The 24,658-nt window shown below is 38.4% G+C and overlaps 1 protein-coding gene and 1 long non-coding RNA gene across 3 annotated transcripts in view; one reads left to right on the top strand and one right to left on the bottom strand.

Moving 5' to 3' along the window:
• Nucleotides 1-4,783: 4,783 nt before the first annotated feature.
• Nucleotides 4,784-24,658, bottom strand: part of trip4 (thyroid hormone receptor interactor 4) — a 308,246-nt gene continuing 288,371 nt past the window's right edge. For both annotated transcript variants that reach the window (XM_030124645.1, XM_030124636.1), the window contains exon 13: nucleotides 4,784-5,182. In XM_030124645.1, the coding sequence (XP_029980505.1) occupies nucleotides 5,118-5,182 (65 nt within the window). In that variant the 3' untranslated portion in view covers nucleotides 4,784-5,117. The remainder of the gene's footprint in view (nucleotides 5,183-24,658) is intronic.
• On the top strand, nucleotides 5,452-5,997 carry LOC115412274 (uncharacterized). Its single transcript, XR_003934318.1, has 2 exons — nucleotides 5,452-5,581; nucleotides 5,925-5,997. It is a non-coding gene; the product is annotated as an uncharacterized LOC115412274 (long non-coding RNA).

The following is a 24,658-nucleotide window of genomic DNA, read 5'->3' on the forward strand; positions in this document are numbered from 1 at the left end:
CTGCTGCTCCTACAACTGGAAACTTGGCTTGACAGGGAGGAGGGCATACTGTTGGACGGCTATCAATTACATTTCATTTCAAGCAGTAAATTCAGTCAGACATCTTTTGAAGCCCACATGATCAATAAATACATTCCCTTCCTCGCATCTGATTTAATATATTTGCTAATTGGATGAAAGCAGAAGTTTTCCTTGGATTGTTAGTCCTGAAACAGGTGATGATGCAAATTTGATGATGCTCCGCTTGTTACTTTGCTTGATCTCCTCTGATTTTTCTGTGGCATCACTAACAGAGAGCTGGATGGTGTGCGATGTAACAGCAGAAGCCTCAGGCATAGTCATCAAGCACAGCAACACCACAAATAGTAAGGTGGTGTTATTTAGAAACCTATTGATCTGCTGCTAACATGTCATATGTGGCTCCAACGACATAGCTTTAAATGGATCATCTACTGCATTTTCACCATTTTTTTCCATGAAAAACCAACAGCACAAGAGTTTATGATATTTATCTAAAGAGGCTTTTTAAAACTACACGTGTGTAATTGTTATGTATAACAGTTGGAGCCCTTGTTTATGTGAACTTGAATGTCTTTTCTTATCCACAGAAATGCCCCTGATCTGCCAGACAGGAGAAAAGGCCACCCACAGGGCAAGTAGCTGTCATCGTGGATTCACTGGGGGCTACATTGGGTAAATTCTTAAGCAGCCTCTGTGGAAAAAAACACCTTCTATGGGAGAAGATTACAAAAGAGAGCTCTTATATTGGCTGGGTGGGAGATTACTGGGAGGGCTGGTGCAATTACATGTCCTCATCCTGAATGGATTGGAGCAGAGTTGTAGCTAATCTGCAACTCAAACAAGAGTAAATCTAAGCTAATCAATGGTGAATTACAATGCTAGGCACTGGCAAAAACATAACTTAAGATGGGTGTGTGTGCTGGTGATTCAAGCTATGCTTTTCAAATCATGGTGAAATACACCCTCAGGCAGAAGACAGCTTAGTAAAAGAGCCACTCAACCCACCAGGAAGGAAATAAACACAGCAAAGCAAGAACAGGTAGAATGTTGAAACACAAAATTACAATGCCTTGGCAGAATATCAGTCAGGGCCTGTCACAACAAGGTTTAATAATAAAGATGTCAGATACTTTGCGTGTTACATGGCAGAGTATCTTCAGTGCATTTAAATAAACAATTTCAGAGTTTCTAGTCTGTGCGTGTTGGTTTCCACGTCAATGGTGTAAACACTATGAAGGATGGTGAACTGTTGCTTGTTGAGATTGAGTGATTAAAGCTCCTGCATCGACACACAGATATGCAGTGGTCAGGGATTAGATTTGAAGATTTTATTTTGTTTTCAACAGGATTATTTAGTGGCTTTCACTTATTTGGGTCAAGATTTTGAAATAGATCAGATGATGAAAGGCTTAAACAAAGGAAAAACAGTAACTCAATCAACAAGGCAATTCCAAGCGTACTACAAAAGAAATTCAGTCAAATAACCACGACATGAGGCACAACTCACTCAAACATGCATCCAAATCCGGTCAATGGGCCAAATTTCAGCATACAAGACACATGCTCCATCAGACAAAAGAATAGGGAATGAGCTGGGCTTGGTCCGTCCTCCCATACGGTTGGGTGTGGCCTGATAGGTGAGGCCAGGTCCTGCCCCTCCTCAAGTAGGAAGTGGAGTTTTTAACAGATGGCATCATTTCAGTTTCGAAGGTGCTGAAAAGTGAGTGATGCACTGTTTTTACAGCAGAAATTCAATGCTGTCAGTGGTGTGAAAATCATGAATAATACTTCAAGATTTAAAATGTTTTTTATGGCAACTTAAGATACTACTTATGCTGGACAATCAAGTTAAAACTCTTCAGTGACCAACCAGAGTTGAATTAATGACAAGAGCTGAAACAATTAATCGTCTCAAATTCATTTAAAAAAAAAAAAATTCTGTCACAATTTTCCTGAATCGAAGATTTGTTTCCTTAATTTTGTCACTCCTAAACATTGGTTCCATTGTTGATTCACATGGATGCTTATTGTGACACACCAGGATCAACACAAAGTTGTATGTTTGTTCCATCTTTAAGTGGCGTATGACTTTCGTCACCAATTTTTCATCAAATCTGTAAAATCCAAGTCATAGCCCAAGTATCATGAATCCGTAAGTGCACCTGAATCTCTTCCCTTGCGGTGAACAATTTCAAAGTGTACTCCACCATATACAATCCATTTGTTTACAAACAGAGTCGGTAGGTCACTCAGGCATTTTTGGAAATTCGTTGTGACATGCATAGTAGAGCTTCAGGCAGTCGCATTATAGCCGCGGCGGCAACAAACATAGAAATGGCTTCATTGCCTCTTGCTACTGCAGCTGGGTGGAGCTTTGCTTCCCACAATGCACATTGTGACCAATTTCTGAAAATGCCCGAGTGACCTACCGGTTCTGTTTGTAGACAAATAGATCGTTTATGGTGGCGTACACTTTGAAATTGTTCACTGTGAGGGAAGAGATTCAGGTGCATAATCATGGAAAGACTTACAGATTCATGATACTTAGGCTATGACTCAGGTTTTACAGATTTGATGAGAAATTGGTGAGGAAAGTCATATGCTACTTTAAGTTGTTAGATTAATTGGTGTCAAATTGGTGTCATTTTAACTTCTGTATTCTTTGAGTATTCGTCATTTGGGCCCCATGTAGAAGTGCAGAAAGACAATTTGTATAGCTAATATGCACACCTAAGGGTTGATGCATTGAAGATTTTCCTCATCTCATCCAGGCCTGATGTAAAATACTACTTATCATACCAAACTGCTAAATGTAATATATTCAACCTTCAAAGACCCAGTCACTGGTAGCCAAAATCAGCTACTGATCTAATATCCTACTATAATGCACGTTTTGTGTCTGTCCGGTGTCTGTCCGATTGATCAATGTTGCAGCACGGGAGGACGTTTGGGTGCAATGCTGCTGTTGCACCACAGGAGGGCGTCATGCTATGGTACAATGCCGCTAGTGTTTAATAATTTCTCAACCACTGACCTAATCAGTACGCTGAAATAATTCAGGTAAAATACAGTTGTCATCTTTTCATGGTCAGCAGATATGACCCTTTTGGACGTTCAAAGGCTCTGTAGTGAATGTGGAAACACTGTCATCTTCTACAACATTGATTTACCTGTAAAATCCATGGAGTTCGATAAATGACAGTGGATGGAGACACTTGTTTTATGTTCAGTTGATATCTTTGCTGAAAAATCTTTTTTTTTTCAGTTTTCTCTATTTTGATATTATACCCTTTGAATTTACTCTGATTTACTCTGAATTTACTTACTCTTTTATGAACATGTACATTAAATATAGGAAAATACATGACTATCACTAATAAAATGCAAAATGCAGAAGATAATACAATAATAAATGTTGATAAATCACTTAGGAAAGAAAAAATTATTTGATAGTTGTGACAAAAAGTTGTGGCTCTTTAAGGCTTAAAGGTACAAAATGTAAACTATATGCAGAACATACATGTATGGCTTATAATGTCCAATGTGTGAGCAAACTGTTACATACCTTAAAAATGAGCACTTTCCCAGAGGGACTGAAAAACCCTGACATTTGCTCCTGAGTTCTTGTTTTAATGGTATCTTACAAAATGAGGACTGCTGACAAACTTGGGCAAATAATTCAACAGAAACTTCAGCTAATTATTAAACATTGCCCCTTTAAGGTGGTTAACACCTGGCACAGAAGTTTGCTTTGCTGTGAGACTGAAAATCTTCCTGCACTTGAATAATCTCTATTCTTAGTGTGGGTGCTATTATAAGGACAGGAGAGTAAATTAAAAACCATCGAAGAAGTGCAGACTGAGTAATACATACATCAGTGTGAAGGCTAAAGAGAAGGTGGACGTTAGTACTCCGTAAGCGCATCATGGCAGTGGTAGGATACTACTGTAAAACAACACATCCTTAACAGTAATACTTACTCACTTCACAGTGAATTAAACAAGGTTGTGCGTGCATTTGATCAGTCAGTAGTATGTGTTTTAGGCTGGTGAATGGTCTCATCAACCCTGTATTTAAAGCGCCCCCCAGTTGAAAAAAATGAGACGTCTCTGTTTTTTAATGTAATGCCATTGTTGGCCTAAATGTTGCCTCAAGTGTAAAGAGGACAATGATTGACATTGTAGTAATTGCAAATGTTTTTTTATGTAAGGCATCTTTTCTGCAATAACCATGACTTTACTTGACCACTTTTTTAAATTATTTTATTTATTTATTCATGCACAAAATCAAATGGAAACAAAGTAGAACAAAATTTTGATTATTATAAATGTATATACTGTATAGTTTAACCATTAACCCTTAAAGACCCAAAAGCATCTACTGATCTAAAATGTTTAAAAACTGTTGATCCACTAATCCTATCAATACATGTAAATAATTGCAGTTTGGCATCTTTTTAGCAACATCAGATCTTTTTGAGATGCATCTACAGTGTCCATAATGAACACGGAAACACCATAGTCTTCTGTAAGTGAATAAATGACAATGGTTGTAGATGCTTGTTTCTATGTAGAAATAATGATATATTTTGCTGTAAAAGTTATGTTTTCTTCAGTTTTCTGTGTGTTGATATAATAGCCATTGAATTTACTGAGCTTTATTAACACTTACATGGTCAGTAAATTAAATATCGGAAAATACCTGATCTGACTGAAAAAAAAAGCAAAGGATACTAATATAATAAATGGTGATAAATGTAGAGAGAAATTAAACTGGACATTACCAAAAAAAAAAAAAAAAAAAACCCAAAAAACTTCTAGGCCTTTATGGGTTAATGTTTATGTAAATTACAAACTCTCCTCCTCCACGCCTCCATGACCATCATGAGTACTACTCGGTTCAGAAAATGGATGGATTGATGGATAAATTGCAAACAAATGTGATTAAAAAAAAAAAAAAAAAGGAAATCTGATACGGTTCCAGTTTTAACTCCTATTAAACTATTTGGTGGATGCAGGTCAAGATTGTGTCCATTTAATGAGGTGGTCATCAGGGTCCAGCTGGGCTGATCCACTTCCTCAACACAGTCCTTGATGTTAGTCCGCCACCGACGGGATCAGCCCCCTCTTGGCAGCCTGATGGTACTGACTCTCCAGCTTCCCTGTGAGGTGAAGGGGGTTGAGAGGGGAGGGAAGGGGGAGAGGAGAGGAAGGGATGAATCAAAACACCATCAAAGGGCCAGACTGACCTTTGTGAGCTCAAGGCCTGCTGATAGAGGTAGCGTTGGGTACAGAGAGGCCAACGTAGTGGATAATTATGATAATTATGTAATTATGTAATTATGTTAGATAATTATATATCTGCTATAGGTGACATGCAGGGTGAGATTTGTCAAAAAATCCTATGTATTGCCAAAAGTAATTACATCAATATCTTCAACAGTTTTGAAGTATAGCACTTTGAAATGTCTCCAATTATAAACCAATGGGGATGTTTACAATTTCAAAAATTCATAAAAAAATTCAAAAATCAATATTTTCCAGTTTTTTGAACAAACTTGGTCAGGTCATGACTAAGAGAATGAACGGACTCAAATGCATGGCGCTGAAGGAGTAAAGGTAATTTATTAATCATAAAATAAACAAAAACATGAATAACAAAAAAACTTGAGATTGGAAACAGTGAGAGTCTATAGTGCTGTGGCAGGAGTCCATGAGAATTTGTGATGGGCTGTGGGTGATCTATGAATTTTCAAGATGGCAGAATGTTCCAGCACTGCACCTGAGCAGGGGAGCCACTTAAATAGGCTCCTAATGGAGATGTGACTCAAATGCAGTGCTGGCAGGTGAAGACAATCAATTTGAGGGAGGGATCTGTGGCAACACAGGATTGCACCATGACAGGTAGACCTTAGCCCAAAGATGTTCCACAACAAATATCAAGTCATTCTGGCTGATGGTTTCGGAGAAGATTCTTAAAAAAAGTTTACTGACAATGGATGGATGACGGATGGACGGATGCCAGCTGATACCAATAGTCCATCGGACCTTCGGGCCGTTGGACTAAAAACCAGAGTACATTAGTAAGAATCATTCTCCAGTGATATAGTAGGCAGGTTATACTAGTCAGTAATGCCAATAACTAACTTGCATAACATGAAAAAAAGACCATATTTGTATTTGAGACTTTCATGCCACTATTTTAGAGAAGCAGACAAAAAGGTAACGCACAACCACCAGTTTTTAAGATGTCTGGTGGCTTTGACATGAACAATAAACCAGCATCATTTTCATCATGAAGTGCTGAGTGACTACAATGCAAATTTGTGAAGATCTTCTAAACATAGGCGGTTAAAGAAAATTTTACTACTGTCTCTGTTCACAGCAGTCAGCTACATTACTAAATGTTCACAAACTCAGAACACATTTTTACTGCCTCACAGAGACAGTAATGAATTACAGAAAAATACTGACCTGCAAGTAAAAATTTAAACATGATTTGTGAAAGTCGTTTGAGAAACAGTAACATACCCTGTGCTGCTAACATAGTTGTCATACACAATGAATGACAATCAGCACTGTTGAATGATATATATGAAGCACAGTAAAGCCAAATGTCTGTGCATGTTTCTGAATCTGCCAAGAAAGTATCAGTCAAGGATTCTCTCCTTAATCTTTTTGGATTTGAATCTGAGCCAGCGAACAGCACCTGGAAGAACCTGCTGATGTACACACTTCCATTTACAAACATCACACTGTCGTACTGTGTGCTTTGTTTCTGACTGATGCGTCAGAGCCACAGACAAGAATCTTTAGAAAAACATAGCAACTGAAAATTTTCAAGAGTATATCATTCAGCTGCTGTTTATGTAAGTGCTCATAGCTCTGTTACGTGAGTAAAACCTGCACTGATGATTAAGGAATCAACTTTTACGCTTTGTTACACCAACAAAGATTCATGTTCAAACCAGAGAAACAGAAATTACGTTGTAAACCTAAAACGATTAATCGACTTGAATTGTTGGTGGAAAACGGGCTAATGCGATGCTGATAAACTCTCAATTCTTATTGATGCTATTATTGTACCATATTAGTCATTAATTCAGCCAACACGTTTTTCAAAGGAGAGGAAATGAAAGTGTTTTTACTGAGCCGTCATGAACATGCCAAGCTTTTAGGTAGTTAGAAAACAAACACAAATCTCCATCCATCCATCCATCCATCCATCCATCCATCCATCCATCCATCATCTGCCGCTTATCCGGGGCCGGGTTGTGGGGGTAACAGTCTAAGCAGGGATGCCCAGACTTCCCTCTCCCCAGACACCTCCTCCAGCTCAAACACAAATCTATTTTTTTTTTTTTTTAATTATTAATGTGTTATTACCTCAGTATATTATTATTAATACATAGTTTTAAATCAGTAAACCTGGCTTTGCAAAATGAGATTAGTTTTTAATTGGGAACCAGAATTCTGCTACATTTTAAATCTGGATTTACTCATTTAAATACAGTTTTGTTTAAATCAAATTAGATCTAATCTCAAATTAAATTAACATTTGTTGGTGCAACCTATCCCATATGGCATGTCTTGTATAACATTTCCAATATTAGTTGCGTTTAACATTCCTCTATTAGAGCGCATTCACACCCACAATCATCTGTTACTTTGTCTTGTCTGTGCAGAATCACTTTGTGTTATGAGCTGATAACCAGCGGTGACCCTGTCCTTAACACCGAGGCCAATAACCATCCAGTGTCTCAGCCCGACACAAGCATTCTGCTGTCAAACCACTGCATTAGCAAGCTGTTTTCCCCATGGCTGAGGCAGGGGAAAAAATGATCCAAGTGTGACAGGGAGGGATGGTGATTGTCGCTTGTGCTTTCTTTTCATGTTGTCACATTATGGCTGAACTCTGTGGGTAGCAGCAGAATAAACAAGGTGTTTAGGAGAAATGCTGTTTGCTCACCATTTCCAAGACTGTCTGAATGGCTGTCAGTGCCTGTCTGTTCTGCGAATGCTGCTTAGGTGTGGAAACACCTCTAGAATTTTTTGCATGAACGCTGCTAAAAGGTTATACAAGATTGTGTTGATGTTAAATCAGCAGAAACACAAATGCATCATTAGATAAAAGCTAACTTAGTTAAGCTTTTTTAAACACTTTGCAGACAATGTTTAAACAGCAATTCCACTGTAGTGTGGATTTGAGGGAAAAATAAATATTAGATTTTAAGAGCCCAAAAACTGTATCATAAAACACTGAGATGGCAGCTGAACTCCAGAGAGACAGAGTCAGAATGGTTTTATGCCAGCATAAGCAATGATTTATTTATTTTTTTTCTGAAAAGCACATTAATGCTCCAACTGCTCTAACTTATTAAGGCCGGCCTGCATCCTTTTGGGTGTCATGCGAGTCAGTATTCTGGAGAGTCAGCTCTGGCAGTTTTCCTTGTCAAGACACAGTGACATTTCTGTTACTCCCCCAGCACAGAAGAAAACTGACTACATAAGAAATAATCAGCACCATGTCATTTTTGGATATGCATTTGTCCAGAGTCAATATGCAACGCAGAAACATTCTTCAACATTACAATATATGCTGATAAAAATACGTGAAGCAGAGTATAAAGATTAGATTTCTTGACTTAATATGGCGTGAATCTCTCACTTTTATCCATGTACATAAACCAAGGTTACAAGTCATGTAATTATCGTTCTTATAGAGAGACTGATAAAACACGAGAGCTGACAACACAACAGAAAGGACTACTAACCGTTCACAACACAAGATGACATCTAGTTCCAATTCATCGTATTTGTGGTTAAGTGATCGGTTGTCACAAGATATAGGACAGGTTGTTTCTGAGCTACTCTTTTATCACTGTAAGTACTGTATTTTGTCTGTGAGCAAATAAATCTTACCTTAGAAGTATCTTTAATTGTAATAACACTGTCAACGACTGGATTTATGGGTGTGATTGACAGCTCACTCATCAGCTGAGCCAGACATTCTGAGGTTGTGTTAACAGAATTTAAATGTGGCCATGGTTCAATTAAGCCATCTACTACTGCAGCCTGAGGGTTCAGAGGGGAGTTAAAGTTAACTATTAGCTTAATGACACAGTAAAACTCCATCTAGCAGTCATTTTACATGATTGTTAGTGGAACCTACAGCCCATTTGTTTGTCTGAAAAAAGTATGTTTTAATCTTACAAACCAATACTCCTTTCATGCAGACCTAGAAATTAAAGCCCAACATAACAGAGATTTAAGCTTCTAGCTGCCTTGAGATCTTCAGGAAAAATTCACAGATGGATCACTTATTAGGGGGTCTTTGTAATACAGATAAAATTGGAATGAATCCTGGTAAAAAAAAAAAAAAAATGATTGCCTTAGTATCTTTAGAGAAAAGTTCACAGTACACTGGATTTTTGGAGCCAACCCCCATGACCATCAGTGCTATTAGGACCTTAACATATTTCTGCTTCAGCTTCATTTTTGAGCCAAGGTCCTTGCCCTTTGAGTAAAAGTGAGCATAAAACTATTGTTTAATCTGCTGCTGGTTTGTTCTATTATGCACCTACTCAAATATTACTGTATTGCACTACCACTGCTATTGTAAATAGGTTTGATTTATATCTTTTATAATATAATATAGTTTATCTTTAATTCCACTTATTCTTATCCTATGTTTACTTCTTTTTTTCAAATTGCATGGCATTTAATAACAAGGTGAGAGAGAAACAATATCTCAGTTCTCTGTATGTGAATTGACAACAAAAATAAAAACTTTGAATCTTTGAATAATACCTGTTTGCATAATTTAGCTGAAATAGCTAGTGTTCACATTCAGTAGGCAATACTGCCTAATATGGCTCATCAGATAAACTGCTAATTAATGAGTTTATACATTATGTGAATATTGCCCATAATTATATATCATCACCTTCCTTTTGGATGTAAATGACTTTTTTGCCTAAATCATCAAATACTCAATTTCTGGTAAAGTTTTTTGTGTTTCCTGAAAAAAAAAATTACTTTGGCAATTACTTTATGATATGTTAACATTTAGAAAGTAGCTAGCAGCTTTACATTTCTTGACAGTGTTTAACACAACATTTCCAGTTTGCAGTGTTGTCATTGTTTTCTGTGACTTTAGCGACAGCTATAGCATTAGCTTCTCACTCATCTGACCAAAATCAGCCTGGACATAAACTGGGGCTGGGTGATATGGAAAAAAATTATATCACGCTAATTTTTTTCATATCAGACGACATCAGTATGTATGACGATATGAATCAAATCACTATTTTTGTCATGCTTAAATTTTCCGTTACTCATAAGGTAGTTGTGAAGACATCAGAAGGTTATTTTTTTTTAATTTAAATATGATTTATTTTCTGTCAGAGGTTGAACATGACAGATGTGCTGAAGAACATTGTATAGCTGTTTCAGATAAATAAAACAGGCACCTATAGTTAAAATTAAACTAAAAGTCTGACCAGCAGGCAGAAGCTTTCAAGTTTTAAGAGAGAACACAAACAAAACAGACCATCTTCATAAAACAATGCTAGGGGTATATACATGAGGGTGCATTCCGCTACTGCCATAACTACTGTAACTGGTGCCTCCCGGCTTCTATGCCACACCCTACTTTTCAGTAACCTGGTCGCCCGAGTTCTCGGTCAAATTTTCTCCTGAGGGAACACTCATTATCTCCCACTGCAGTCCAAAGATTAGTGTGTGTGCTGCAGCTGGCTCTTACGCCTGTGCTGTGTGTGTCAACAAGGACGAATGAATTCTATTGAGCATGTCTCATATATTTATCAAGGAAAGGGTATTTTGTGATATATATCGTTATCATTTTATTGCCCAGCCCTAACGTAAACCAATCAGTGACATGACAGTGGCATCTTTCATACAGTCTACAGTGTTATGCTGAATACTCTGCAATGTCACTCCTGGTTCCTTAGCTATTTAATGATTTCATCATCATTCAGGGATAAACCTTGGAAACCTATGCAGAGACACAGCTTGAGAAATGTCTTGTTGGGTAAATTGCTATGCTTATTTAAATACAACCTTCAATGACACATGGAGAAATAAGGACACTTTTTGTGACAAGCCACTGATGACCAAGGACAAAACTCCATATAGTACTGCAATGGGGCTGTGTAGTCACAACTGTCAGAGGGAGTATTCTCTGCTTGTATAAACAAGTCACACTCATTATATTCGCCAGGAAAGTCAGTCCGGCAATGTTATATATTCCATGTGTGAAAGCAACTTTTGTTAATGGTTCTACTGCTGCTGAGCTGTCACATTTCAGAGTAGGTACTGTATAGCCAAAAGAGCTGGAGGGAAGTAAAAGGAGGTGGATGGGGGTGAGAGTGAACGAGTGGGTGGAAAAAACAGAGAGACAGCAAAAATGAGACTGAAAGGATGAGGAGTACGAAAGGAGAGAGAGAGAGAGAGAGAGAGAGAGAGAGAGAGAGAGAGAGAGAGAGAGAGAGAGAGAGAGAGAGAGAGAGAGAGGCTGAGACAGAGGGAGGTGTACAGGGAGGATGGAATACAGATGGGAGGATGGCTGGAGAGTAGGAAGAGACTGAAATAGAAAGGCTGGCTCATCGATTGGCTGAGATAATTTCCCATTGATTGCTTCACTGTTTGGAGATTGCTGGAGAAAGGTTTATTGCCCACACACTGCAGCTGGGGAGGAGGCCATCAAATAAGCACAGGTTGTCTGCAGAGGGCCAGTCCTCCATCACTGACACCATAAAACACACAGGAACACTACACTTAGATACTCTCTTTACATATTCACTAGTATGACTTAAGCATACAACTCCCATTACAACTAATGGCAGAACACATCTCATCACTGATGGAAAAGGGTCACACTTAATCCCTCAGAAATCCAGGGGCAGCAGAGCAAGGAGTATTTATTAGACTGAAATAGAGGTCCATTGACATCCTCCCTGACATCAATAACATACAGGCCCATCAGCTTCACTACAATAATCGCAAGAATAATTGGCATGATGCTGCTTCTCTTGCGAGAGTAACCACCCACACACTGAAGAATGAAAAGGCTGGAATTTGTATTCTCTCCTTATGACACACATGTCCCAATGCACCAGGATAATAAACCTGGCAGAGCTATGCATATACACTTTAAGCACATGGTGACACACCTACTGATGACACACTTTGACATGAAGAAATTACTTCATGCCTACAAATGATTACACAAAAAAGGAAAGTTAAAAGTGGAGCAGCTGTGGCACTGTGACTGAATATAATATCTTCAGTATCTGTTACATTCATTCCCACAGGGTCTCAACAATAACATAGCACAAATACACTGCCTGGACTGCAAAAAACATTCATAATCCTAAATATACGGGGCATTTAATGGATTTAAATCAAATATAGCTCAAAGAAAAGCACAGGGAAAGATAACATGATCTAACAGTGTTTGTGACATAGATTTGATATTAAAGCTCATCTCTGGTCTTCATTTCATAAACTCATGTTAAGGCTGAAAATATAAATTTGAGTTTCCTCTCACCCCAACTGGCCAAGACAAATTGAAAGGAAGTTTTTCCTCCAGCTGTCACCCTGGGCTTGCTATTGCAAGGTTTGTTGGGTTTCTTACATGTATATTATTTTAAGACCTTGACTTGAATTTGTGAAGTGCCTTGAGGTAATCATATATTATGATAAATACATAAAATAACAACAGAGCAACAGCTCCACTGGCTCCCAGTAAAGTTCTGCAATAAATTTAAAATCCTTCTATTTATTCAAGGCCATCCAAAACCTTGCCCCTCCATATCTGTCTGACCTCCTTCATGTTGCCACTCCCTCTTACACCCTCAGATCTTCCTCCTCCATCCACCTCACCCTCCGCCCGTCTTACCACCATGGGGAGCAGAGCATTCAGCTGCTCTGCTCCCCAACTCTGGAACTCCTTGCCACCAGAGCTCAGAAACATCCCTTCACTCCCTCTCTTCAAATCCAAACTCTAAACCCATCTGTTTAGGACCGCTTTCGCTTTGTGAACACAATTGCATTGTCCAATTTTTTTAACCAGCTTTTTAAATTTTACTCGATTACTCTATGTTTTATTGCTTGTTTTATACTCTCCTTGTTCACTGTACGCTGTCCTTGAGTGCCAAAAAAGGCACCTATAAATAAAATTTATTATTATTATTATTATTACTACAACTCAGTTATGAGAGTAATGGTGTTTATGGAAACACCATGTGGCAATGGTGCACATCAGCTATTTGATCCCTTTTATTTACCATGTAGTATTTATTTAACTAGTCTCAATAGCATTGACTATCAATACTAAGATGAGAAAGTATCATGAATTAACTATTTATTCATGCATCGCAGAGACACAACTCACACCAGTGTGGGAACAACCCTTTCACATCACCATCAGGTTCTGATCTACTTACAGAATTTATTATTATTATTTTTTTATTTATTAACCTTTATTTAACTGTGAAAAATCATTAGTTGAGATTAAACATCTCTTGCAAGAGTGTCCTGGCCAAGTTAGCAGCAGCAGAAGTTACAGAAAGTAAAATTTCAGCCATACATCCACACGAAAAACATGCATAAAACACATAGTAAAACTCAGTTCTAAAACCATACATAAAATACCAAACTAAACGCATTCATATGAAACACCACCAATAATTTAAAAGGTGCTAAAAGTATACAATGATGTTCCTTAAACGCATCTCAAAGCAGAATCTGATTTGATCAGTTTGAAAAACATCTACAGCCAATTCAAATTAAGCCAATGTGTTTTTTAAAATATGTGGGTGAACACATTAAAACAGCTTAAACCCAATGTGCACTTATTGTCATTAATGCATTTACACACGTTAGCAATGACAAGTGTGAATATCACCAATAAGCAGACGCACATGCAAATTAAGTCAAGCTTACATAACTTTGACCTAACAGAATGATTTAAGTGAAAAGTGTGTGTTTAAGTTCTAAATGACATTTTCCTTGTGTCATATTGCACACTTTTTTTTTTTTTTACTGAATCCACACTTAACACACTCATGGTCATATTGCACTATATCTCACTACAAATGACAATGTAAAGAAAGCTTATCACCTTAGTTTGTTTTGCCATTAGACACCCAGTGCACATCTCGAGTGGATGTCTGGCAAACGTCTGATATTAAAACCAATTGAAGCTGCAATATATGTAATAAATATTAAAAAAAAAAAAATACACACAGTCTGTGACCTGGTGAGAACAAGTCTGTGATTTGTATTTGTATCACTAGACACCAGTTGACAGAACTGAACCTAGACCGTAGCAGCCTACATTTGTTAACATCAGACTTTTTCTTTTAGTTTACTCTTAGAGCCACTGGAAGGAAATTTGTGCTCTGTACTCATCCCAGTCCAACTGAAGCAGCAGCTGCCATGGAGGACACTCGAGGACCAACTCCAGATCTAAACCAGGACCTTGGTCAAGGGAAATGAGAAGAGAATTAATCTAGTGTATATGTTTTAGATGAATTTTGGTTTTTGGGATCAGCTTTTACAGAGGCCACTGTATTAGCATGAGTACTGGAATAAGTACTGATGACATATAATCTTGGTGGAGTTTGTGAATACGGGGAACAATGAGATCTTTGAACACTCAGTAATATCTTTTTAACTTTAGAGAGCACAGACCTTTTGACCTTTGGTAACATAATACATTGTGTATCCTCCACAATGTAATGACATTAACATGATGAAATAATGTTAGCAGATGTAAGCCCAGTTCTATGGGTGTAGCTTGTTGTTGCTCTGTATCATATGAATGACTCTAAACTCTACTGTGGGGAATTCACACAAAACAAAGCACTGAACATGTGCTATTGAGCTGTATAATGTTCCAGTGGTAAATCCTACAAAAGAATAGCTACAATGTAGTACACTGAGTTGAGCCTGTTTACATTGTCTTGCATGACTCATGTATAATATCTTTTTTTGTTCATAAAGCCAATGAGGAATCCCAAATCAACAATGTTTCAGTTTTTCTTTCAATATTTTTGAAGGTTTCTGGTCTAATTTTACTTCATTTTAGTTCAGTAAGAGCAAATGAGCTCTTATGGGCTTGATTTCCTACATATAATATAATACAATACAATATAATACAATATAATATAATATAATATAATATAATATAATATAATATTATATAATATATACACACACGCGCTTTAAATAATTGTAAAGTAGGTGTTTATTAAAATTCATTGAATTTTCAAAATGTAATAGAATTTACAAACATCATTTTACTGTTTTGTTGCCACCTGTTCTCAAACTGATGTCCGTTCTGGTCCAGATACCGTTGACAACGCGAAGCAATGGAATTGCACACATCACAAAACAATTCCCTTAGTATTTCAAGGTCAAGGTCAAGGTAACTTTATTTGTACCCGTGGGTTGATTTGCGGGCATTCACGTTCAATGGCTGCTCTGAATTCAGCGACTGTTGCAGGTCTCATAGCGTAGACTTTGTCTTTTAGGTATCTCCATGAAAAAAAGTCTAGGGGTGTGAGGTCTGGTGAATGTGGAGGACATTCAACGAAGCTCCTCAGTCCAATCCAATGGCAAGTTCACCATATATATGTGTGTGTGTGTGTGTGTGTGTATATATATATATATATATATATATATATATACACATATATAAATCTTCTTCTCGCCCACCTGGGCGGTGTCTCCTTCAGACTCGGGTCCTCTACCAGAGGCCTGGGAGCCTGAGGGTTCTGTGCAGGATCTTAGCTGTTCCTAGCTGTTCTTAGCTGATTGCGCTCTTTTGGACAGAGATCTCTGATGTTATTCCTGGTGTCTGCTGGAGCCATCCTCTCAGCTTGGAGATCACTGCCCCTAGTGCCCCAATCTTTCCTAGTACCACTGTTGCCTTCACACTCCACATTTTCTCTATCTCCTCTTTCAGCTCTTGGTATTTCTTGAGCTTCTTGTGCTCTTTCTTTCTGATGTTGCTATCACTTGGCAGGGTTCTCACTAGGATTTTTTCACAGCATAGGTGCGGTGCGCACCTTGTGGCGCAAGTTTTATAGGGGGTTCCGGGGGCATCCTCCCCCAGAAAATTTTTAAATTTATAACTCTCTGAAACACTATTTCCTGCATTTTGAGGGGCAAATTTTGAGGAATGACGCCAAGTTTTTGTCTTTGTTACAATATTGATTAAAAGCAAAACCTTTTTTTTTTCAATTTGTGAATGGCAATTATTGATGGGAATTACTCCATACGGGACTTGACACAAATTGATACTCAGAGACAATATACAAGAAGAAATAACATTTTATTCCAAAGACACTGTCTGGGAAAATACAAGCCATGTGAAGACAAACATTGTTTGTTTAGAAGCACTAAGAACTTAATTAGGGATAATCAGAGCAGCACTCACACTACACGCACACACAGGCTAAATTTTAGATATAATTTTCCACGGCTAATCGGTCTGTTTAAATAAGATAAATTGATTGAAGTCTCATTGTCAGCCAATGAGCGTAAGGCAAGTGATGTTGCCGGGCGGGCGTCAGACAATACCAAGGCACACTAATGATGGGAATTCCGGCTCTTTCTAGATAACTGGCTCTTTTGACTTGGCTCACTAAAAAGAGCCGGCTCCTTCGGCTCCTAAGTGGCTCTTCAGATTTTTTGGTGCTTAAATTAACTTATTACCAACAATAATGTAAAGTTATGTGCAATATGAATTACTAACGTAAAAAAAAAAACATGCACTATATCAAATGGTTATTATATAAATACACCTTTACTTATACACTCTACAGAGTGATAAAAAAATAAATTAGAAAGTGCAAAAAGAAACGCTTAACTATTTACAAATGACCTTTACTAACTTTTAACAATTTTAAACTTTTAGCTTTTACAGCGATGCTGTAGATACTGCAGTTACAGCAACAGTTGCAGTAGACACACTGGCACCTTCATTAATATCTCGTTCACTTGCTTGTGTTTTTTCTTCCAGTTGCACCGATGGATGAACAGTTCACATGTGTCTGTGCAGGTTGTTTGTGGAGCCAGCTCTATATGAGATTTTAGTTTTGCACACTCTGCATTCTGCCTTAGTTCGGTCAATGTCATTGAATTGTGTCCAGATTTTGCTATGTTTCCTGTTGTCACTCATTTTCTCAACTTTTTTTTTACCTTTCCAGTCCGTTTGCCTTGTGGTCCCTGCTCTCTTCCTCTCTTGTCTCCCTCCCTCCTGTTCGTATGCTTGCTGTGTGCTGTGTGTGTAACTCTGCCCCTCTCCCCTCTGTTCAGTGCAGACAGACGACACCACACATACTGACCAATTAAATGTGGCTTGGAGAAAAAAAAAAGAGCGAGAGAGACAAAAAAAAAAGAAAAAACAGAGTGGCTACCAATCAGGAGCCGGCTTCTGTCGTTCACGTCAAAGAGCCGGCTCTCAGAGCCGTTTTGTTTGCGACCGACACATCACTAAGGCACACAAAGGGGTGTTGATTATATTGTTCTCATTTCCTGTCTGCAGTGCTTTGCGTCAAGACAAAGGAATATATTTTTTCAAATTCAAATCTCATTATCATTATGCTGGACGATCACACACAAGAAAACACCGATATGCTGGTTGAAAGACAGCGTTGCGGGTCAAATCTCAGTGTCGGGGCCCCCAAGGGACAGCATTGGGGGCCCCGATGTTCAATGACGCTAGTGAGAACCCTGCTTGAGATTGCTACATCTATCACTACCGCTGTCTTTCGATGTTTGTCCACCACTACTATGTCAGGCTGATTGGCCATCACCATCTTGTCCATCTGGATCTGGAAGTCCCACAGGATCTTGGCCTGTTTGTTCTCTGTCACCTTCAGGGGTGTGTCCCATCTGGACCCAAGGACCTCCAGTCCATACTCGGTACAGATATGCCTGTACACTATGCCCGCTACCTGGTTATGCCGTTCCATGTATGCCTTGCCTGCCAGCATCTTACACCCTGCTGTGATATGCTGGACTGTCTCAGGGGCTTCTCTACACAGCCTACACCTGGGGTCTTGTCTGGTGTGGTAGACCCCGGCCTCTATTGCTCTGGTATTCAGGGCCTGTCCTTGTGCAGCCATGAGTAGTGCCTCTGTGCTGTCTTTCAGTCCAGCTTTTTCCATCCACTGGTATATTTTCTCGATATCAGCCCCTTCCTCAATTTGCCGGTGGTACATGCCATGCAGGGGCTTGTCCTTCCATGATAGCCCCTCGGGTTCCTCATCCTTACTGGGCTTTTGTTGCCTGAGGCATTCACTTATCAGTTGGTCATTGGGGGCTATTTTCTTGACATATTCCTGGAGGTTTGCCATTTCCTCCTGGACAGTAGTTCTGACACTTACTAGTCCTTGGCCCCCTTCCTTTTGCTTTGTGTAAAGCCTCAGGACACTGGACTTAGGGTGAAACCCTCCATGCATGGTAAGGAGCTTTCTTGTCTTGATATCAGTGGCTTGTATCTCTTCCGGTGGCCAGGATATTATCCCAGCGGGGTATCTGATCACTGGTAGGGCATAGATGTTAATAGCTTGGATCTTATTTTTGCTGTTCAGCTGACTTTTCAGGACCTGCCTTACCCTCTGTAGGTATTTGGCTGTGGCTGACCTCCGAGCTGCCTCCTCATGATTACCATTTGCCTGTGGGATCCCCAGGTATTTGTAACTGTCCTGCACGTCTGTAATGTTCCCGTCAGGTAGCTCAATCCCTTCAGTTGTGATCACCTTTCCTCTTCTAGATATCATCCGCCCACATTTATCTAGTCTGAATGACATCCCAATGTCTTTGCTGTAGATCCGAGTGAGGTGGATCAGAGAGTCAACGTCACACTCATTCTTGGCATACAGCTTGATGTCATCCATATAGAGGAGGTGGCTGATGGTTGTTCCACTTCGGAACCGGTACCCAAAGCCACTCTTTGAGATGATCTGCCTGAGGGGATTTAGGCCTATGCAGAACAGCAGGGGGAACAGAGCATCTCCTTTATATATACCACATCTGATGCTCACCTGCGCAATTGGTTTTGAGTTGGCCTCCAGAGTCGTGTTCCATAGCCTCATTGAATTCTGGATGAACACTCTTAGTGTCCTGTTTATGTTCTACAGCTTTAGGCACTCCAGTATCCATGTGTGTGGCATTGAGTCATAGGTTTTCTTGTAGTCAATCCAGGCAGTGCACAGGTTGGAGTTCCTCGTCTTACAGTCTCGGGCAATTGCCCTGTCAACCAGTAGCTGGTGTTTGGCTCCTCTGGTGTTGCTGCCTATTCCTTTCTGTGCTCTGCTCATGTATTGCTCCATGTGCCTTCTCATCTTAGCCGCTATGATGCCTGATAGGAGCTTCCATGTGGTGCTGAGGCAGGTTATAGGCCGGTAGTTGGATGGTATTGTTCCCTTCTGGGGGCCCTTCATTATGAGGACTGTCTGGCCCTGGGTTAGCCACTCTGGGTGGTTTCCCAACTTTAGCAGCTGGTACCAACTTTAGCAGCAAGGTACATTTTTACCATGTGTCTGTGACAGGAGGACATCATGTTTCAATTGATTTTTACTGAGTTTACAGTTGGGAGTAACATATCATTTAACTGGTTTTAATAATTAATCTTTGTCAGTGTCACCCATCTTTAATGTAGCTAACACCAAGAAAGAGTGGTTGTATTTCCCATTCTTTTTAGTAAGCAAAACACCACTCTAGTGAAAAAAGTTTCAGGTCATAAGATGTCTAACAGGTTTTATTTAAAAAGCTCCTTTTTCATTTCAGTCCAGCAACACTGGACTTCTGTCTTCTATCTCTTTTAACCAATCCGGCCTCAGTTTAGCTCACATCTATCTGAAGTTATTCTGCATGTGCAACCAAGCCAACAGCCCCAAGCTCTGCAGGAAAGTGGATGTGTACAAAACCCTCAGTAACCAGGGAAGAACAGCAAGAGAGGAGAGGAGAGAAGAGGAGAGGAGAGACTGCCTGGATTCCCATCTCACTGTTAGTCACACCTTATTTACATTCCCTTCCTGTGCTGCCGAGCTGGTGAATTTACAAGTGGATAGAGAAGGTGCTGTTTGAGACTTGTGTTGGCATGGTGTTTGCAAGGGGTTAGGGAGAAGCACCAACCATGCTTCCCACAGCAGAGAAAACAGTCTCTCTCCATCTCTGGGTCTGTCCAAACCTCCCAGCCTGAAGCTGTTTTCACTGACACTGAAGGGCTGTAATGGCTGAGTGATTTCTCCAACCAACAGTGTGCCATTGAGCCGGTTTAGTCACGCACATGACAGTTCGTCACAACTCACTAGAGAACCGGTGTCTGACAAGTCAGAGACCACGAAGGTGGTGCTGGCTGGTGGGCGGATGAGGAGCAGTAAGGACATGCTGGTAGCTGAATTATATCAATGTCTGCAAATCCCCACAGTGCACCTTCTAATAGATGACTAGACTAGACATCTTCCTAGTTTTTCCAAATTTTTTTGTTATTTGATTTTGTAGGCATTGTTTTAATGTGAATACAGTAACAAATACTGTTAAATTAAGGAGACTTTACATAATTAATAGGTTGCTGTTGATTGTAAAATCATTCACTGATTGAAGCATTAAATACTTTCAACTAGAACATATTTCTACATGAGAGGCAAGTGATTTAACAGATTGTATTCTTCTTAGAAAAGTAAAACTTCTCAGTAAGTACATTTTTTAGGTATTATTAAAGGCTTTCATTCAAAGTCAAAGAGTATTATTATCACCTGAAAGCTATAACAAACCTGAATGTCAATCAAGCCTCACACTGAATATCCTGAATAAGCAATCTGATCAATGTTGTACACAAGCTTGAGGAAAAAAAACATATTCCAAAATACTAGAGGTGTTGAATTATTAGTAGTATAGGTGGCCTTTTATACCGTAGAAAAAATTCAACATTTTTGGGTAGCAAAAAGCATGTTGGATTCTGCTGGTATGCTGTATATCAGCTAAGAGCTGAAATAATTAATCAATTAATTGATTGAAAAAATAATTTGATTACAATTTTCTTTAATCAAAGCTTTGTTTCCTTCATTTCACTTCTGCTAAACATTGGTTCCACAGTTGTGTTTCACACGGATGCATATTGTGACACACATAAAGCCAGGATCAACACAAACATCATGGAGCATAGCTCCGAGGAGACAAGCACAAAAAGGTGGACAATGTCTATATACTCACTTTTCTTCACTAGAACCATCACTTACTCCTTTAAACTTTTAAGCTTTCCCACAAAAATAAAAAAAAATATTTGTCTTTATTTTTTTCAGTTGTATGTTAGTTCCATCTTAAGTTATACGTAAGATAGTAAGCTGGATACAAATGTAATGAAGACTGTAGTGCATTGGTTCCACTGTTGCGTTTCAAACAGACGCTTATTGTGACGCTTTTGACATCAGGATCAACACAAAGCTGTATGGTAGTTCCATCTTAAGTTGTAAGTTAGTAAGTTGGATCCAAATGTAATGAAGACTGTAGTGCACATATTGTTTGTAGATGTCCTTTGACTTGTTTGTTATTTATTTCTATAGATATTTTTATATCTACTTTTACACTGTTGTTATTGTTGTTAAATCTATATAAATATTTTTTATATATCCTTTTCCTTTTATACTTTTAGTGGTCGTTGTTTCAGCTGGTTCTGGAATAAGGGACAAGTTGTTTGTCCTTTTCACACAGGTTTTTCATATTTTTACTATTTTTTTTTAACTTTAATCAAATAATTGCTTAATGGAATTGAAAAAAATAATCAATAGATCAATTGATTACAAAAAATAAAAGATAGCTGCAGCTCTGTATACTGCAACACACACTTTGCTAGCTGCTATAGAATATAAACATGAATATTTGTAAAAAAGTATTAACTGATCGATGTTCCCTCCAGTGCCGTCATGGGTACAAAGACATGCACTTTAACAGGTTAACTGGTCAGTACAAGTTGTCCTTAGTTGTCAGTTCATTTGTGAATGGTTGTTAGTTTCTATTTGTCAGTTCTGCATTGATCTGGCAACCTGTCCAGGACATACCTGCCTTCGCCCAGTATCAGCTGGGATCGGTGCCAGTGCCCAATGATGAGAAAATGCTCCACATTGAGATACTTTATATTTCTTCAAATTATCAGCAGTTTTCTTTTTTAAAATGAAAAAAAAACAAAAAAACTTGACACAAAATTTGACACAAATACTTTTAGAAAATAACAGGCAAATTTAATTTAGATTTTTCATCACTTCAGATGGTTTTATTATTTGTTCCTTTTAGAGAAAGAATGCTGTCAGGGTCAACAGTTTCTCATTTTCAGTCATTTAACTTAGCAGGACAAGCTGAGGATTCAGCTGGAGACAACATGAGCAGTGCACATGAAAGCAGAATTAAATTATGTGCATAAATAAGTAAGATCATGTGCAGAAAGTATCTGTCTTTTATGGAGCTATTTAACATTCCTGGACACAAATATGTCTGTGTATTAATGCCTCAGTTGTGACTAACATGTTGGAGACTATAAAGACCATTTTGGCTCCACTTACATAAATCAAATCGGATGTCTTCACTTACTCCTTCCAAGTAGGGACTATTCTATGATCCATATTTTGGCTTGATGCTTTAGTCAACAGACATAGTTAAGATCTTATCTTTTTTTTTTCATTATAGCCAGTTATTACAAACTATATACTTTGCATTTAATTTATTGTCTTTTTATCCTTTGCTGTACAGTGTCCTTGGGTTTTTGTGAAAGGCATTTACAAATAAAATGTATTATTATTATTATTATTATTATTATTATTATTATTATTATTATTATTATCATTATTATTATTATTATTATTAGTAGTAGTAGTAGTAGCAGGAGCAATAGTAGTAGTATAATAAAGGCCTTATTCAGACCTTTAGGTATTAATCCATCTTAAGGTCTTTGACTTCAAGTGCAGTCTTTCCAACTTCTCCACCACTGAAAAACAATGAAACATACTGTTCCAGAATGAGTGAAGTTTAGTGTATGACCAGAGGGAGTGCGTCAAGTTGCTGATGGCAGACTCGCAATGGTTGCAAACTGGTGACACATCGGTAGGAAAGCTATTCAGCTTCTCCCTTGAGTAGTAGAGTCTATGTAATGTTTTAAACTGTATAAGATTGTGCCTGGCGTTGACTGAACAATCATGTGTACTCGCTAAACATTCATCCCAGACCTCATCAGTTAGTTTTACCCCCAGCTCATGCTCCCATGCCCTCTTAATTTTAGTCACGTCTACTACAGGCCCATCTTACTAAATCTTATGAAAATATGATTATGCCCTCTGACTGACAGGGTCAGATTTATTCATTGTTTCCAGGGCCTCATGTCATATTTGTTACTGTCACACCTAAATATGAAAAAGTATTATAGGCTATCTTAAAAGGAATAGACTGCAAGTAGGCTGGATCAATCCCTGGTTGCTAATCAACATCAAAAGGGGAGTCACCGATGCTTGTGGATTGGAGACATATAAAATGATGTCATCCGCATAAAATGAGAGATGATTTTTATGATATACATTTTGATGGGAGAAATCAGAGGGTTTTGTCTGATGCTGGCAGCTAAGGGTTCGAAAATAACTGAGAAAAGGAATGGAAAGTGTGGGTAGTCCTGACGCATCCCCTAATGAATTGCAAAGGGACTAGAAATATTTTGATGAGTGAAAACTGAAGCAGTCGGATGTGAATAGATGATCTCAATCCATTTTGTAAATATATGTCCAAATCAAAATTTTTTAAGTGTGTACATCATATAAGGCCATTCTACTTGATCAAATGTGCACTGTGCATCTATCTAATGAAGTAACCACAGCTTCATCAGGATGTTTTGCATATAAAATATTAAAAAGACACCAGATGCTTTTTTGATAAAGAGTCTCTAGAGGGGTCTGAAAAATCACTAAATATAACAACATAGTGTCTAAGTTGGAAACGCTGACTTTTACAGTTAGGCAGACAGACCGTGTGTTTTTATGACTGTGACAGAGAAAATCATTTTGTGTCATTTAGAGGGGAAATGTGTGGATTTTAGCCTTTAAGTCACTTTCCAAAAGTCACTAAAAGTTTCCAACAAATTTTAAAAGAAACAAAATTTGTTGCTCGATGCTTTTTGAAAAAAAGTTGTTAGGGTAGAGTAAAAAGTTGCTAAATCTACAAAAGTGCTAAGTTTGGATCAATGTTCAAGTGATGCTCGCACCTGGTGAATTCACCCATAAATGTGTCTTGAGTCACCACTAGGGATTGAATAGACTTCCCAACCCAATACACAAACAAACCCATGGAAAGCCTGAAACATAACAGGCGCTTTCGTTTCAACTGAAACATGCTGGATTTTTTTGCTAATTAAATTTACTGCTGCTTGGGGGCAACCAGTGGCAGCTTTGGAAGTGGAATGTTTTGTTGTATATCACTCCTGTGATGTAATTTAACACTCATTGCTTACCTTCGTAGTTTTATTGAGTACTAATACTTTAACATGTCAACAATTGCTTTACTTTTAGAGTTTGAATGTGTTTGTAGAATTTCGGAGGTCATTAAGTTGAAGATCTCAAAAC

The sequence above is a fragment of the Sphaeramia orbicularis genome, chromosome 3, assembly GCF_902148855.1.
Source record: "Sphaeramia orbicularis chromosome 3, fSphaOr1.1, whole genome shotgun sequence".
In the NCBI taxonomy this organism is placed as follows: domain Eukaryota; kingdom Metazoa; phylum Chordata; class Actinopteri; order Kurtiformes; family Apogonidae; genus Sphaeramia; species Sphaeramia orbicularis.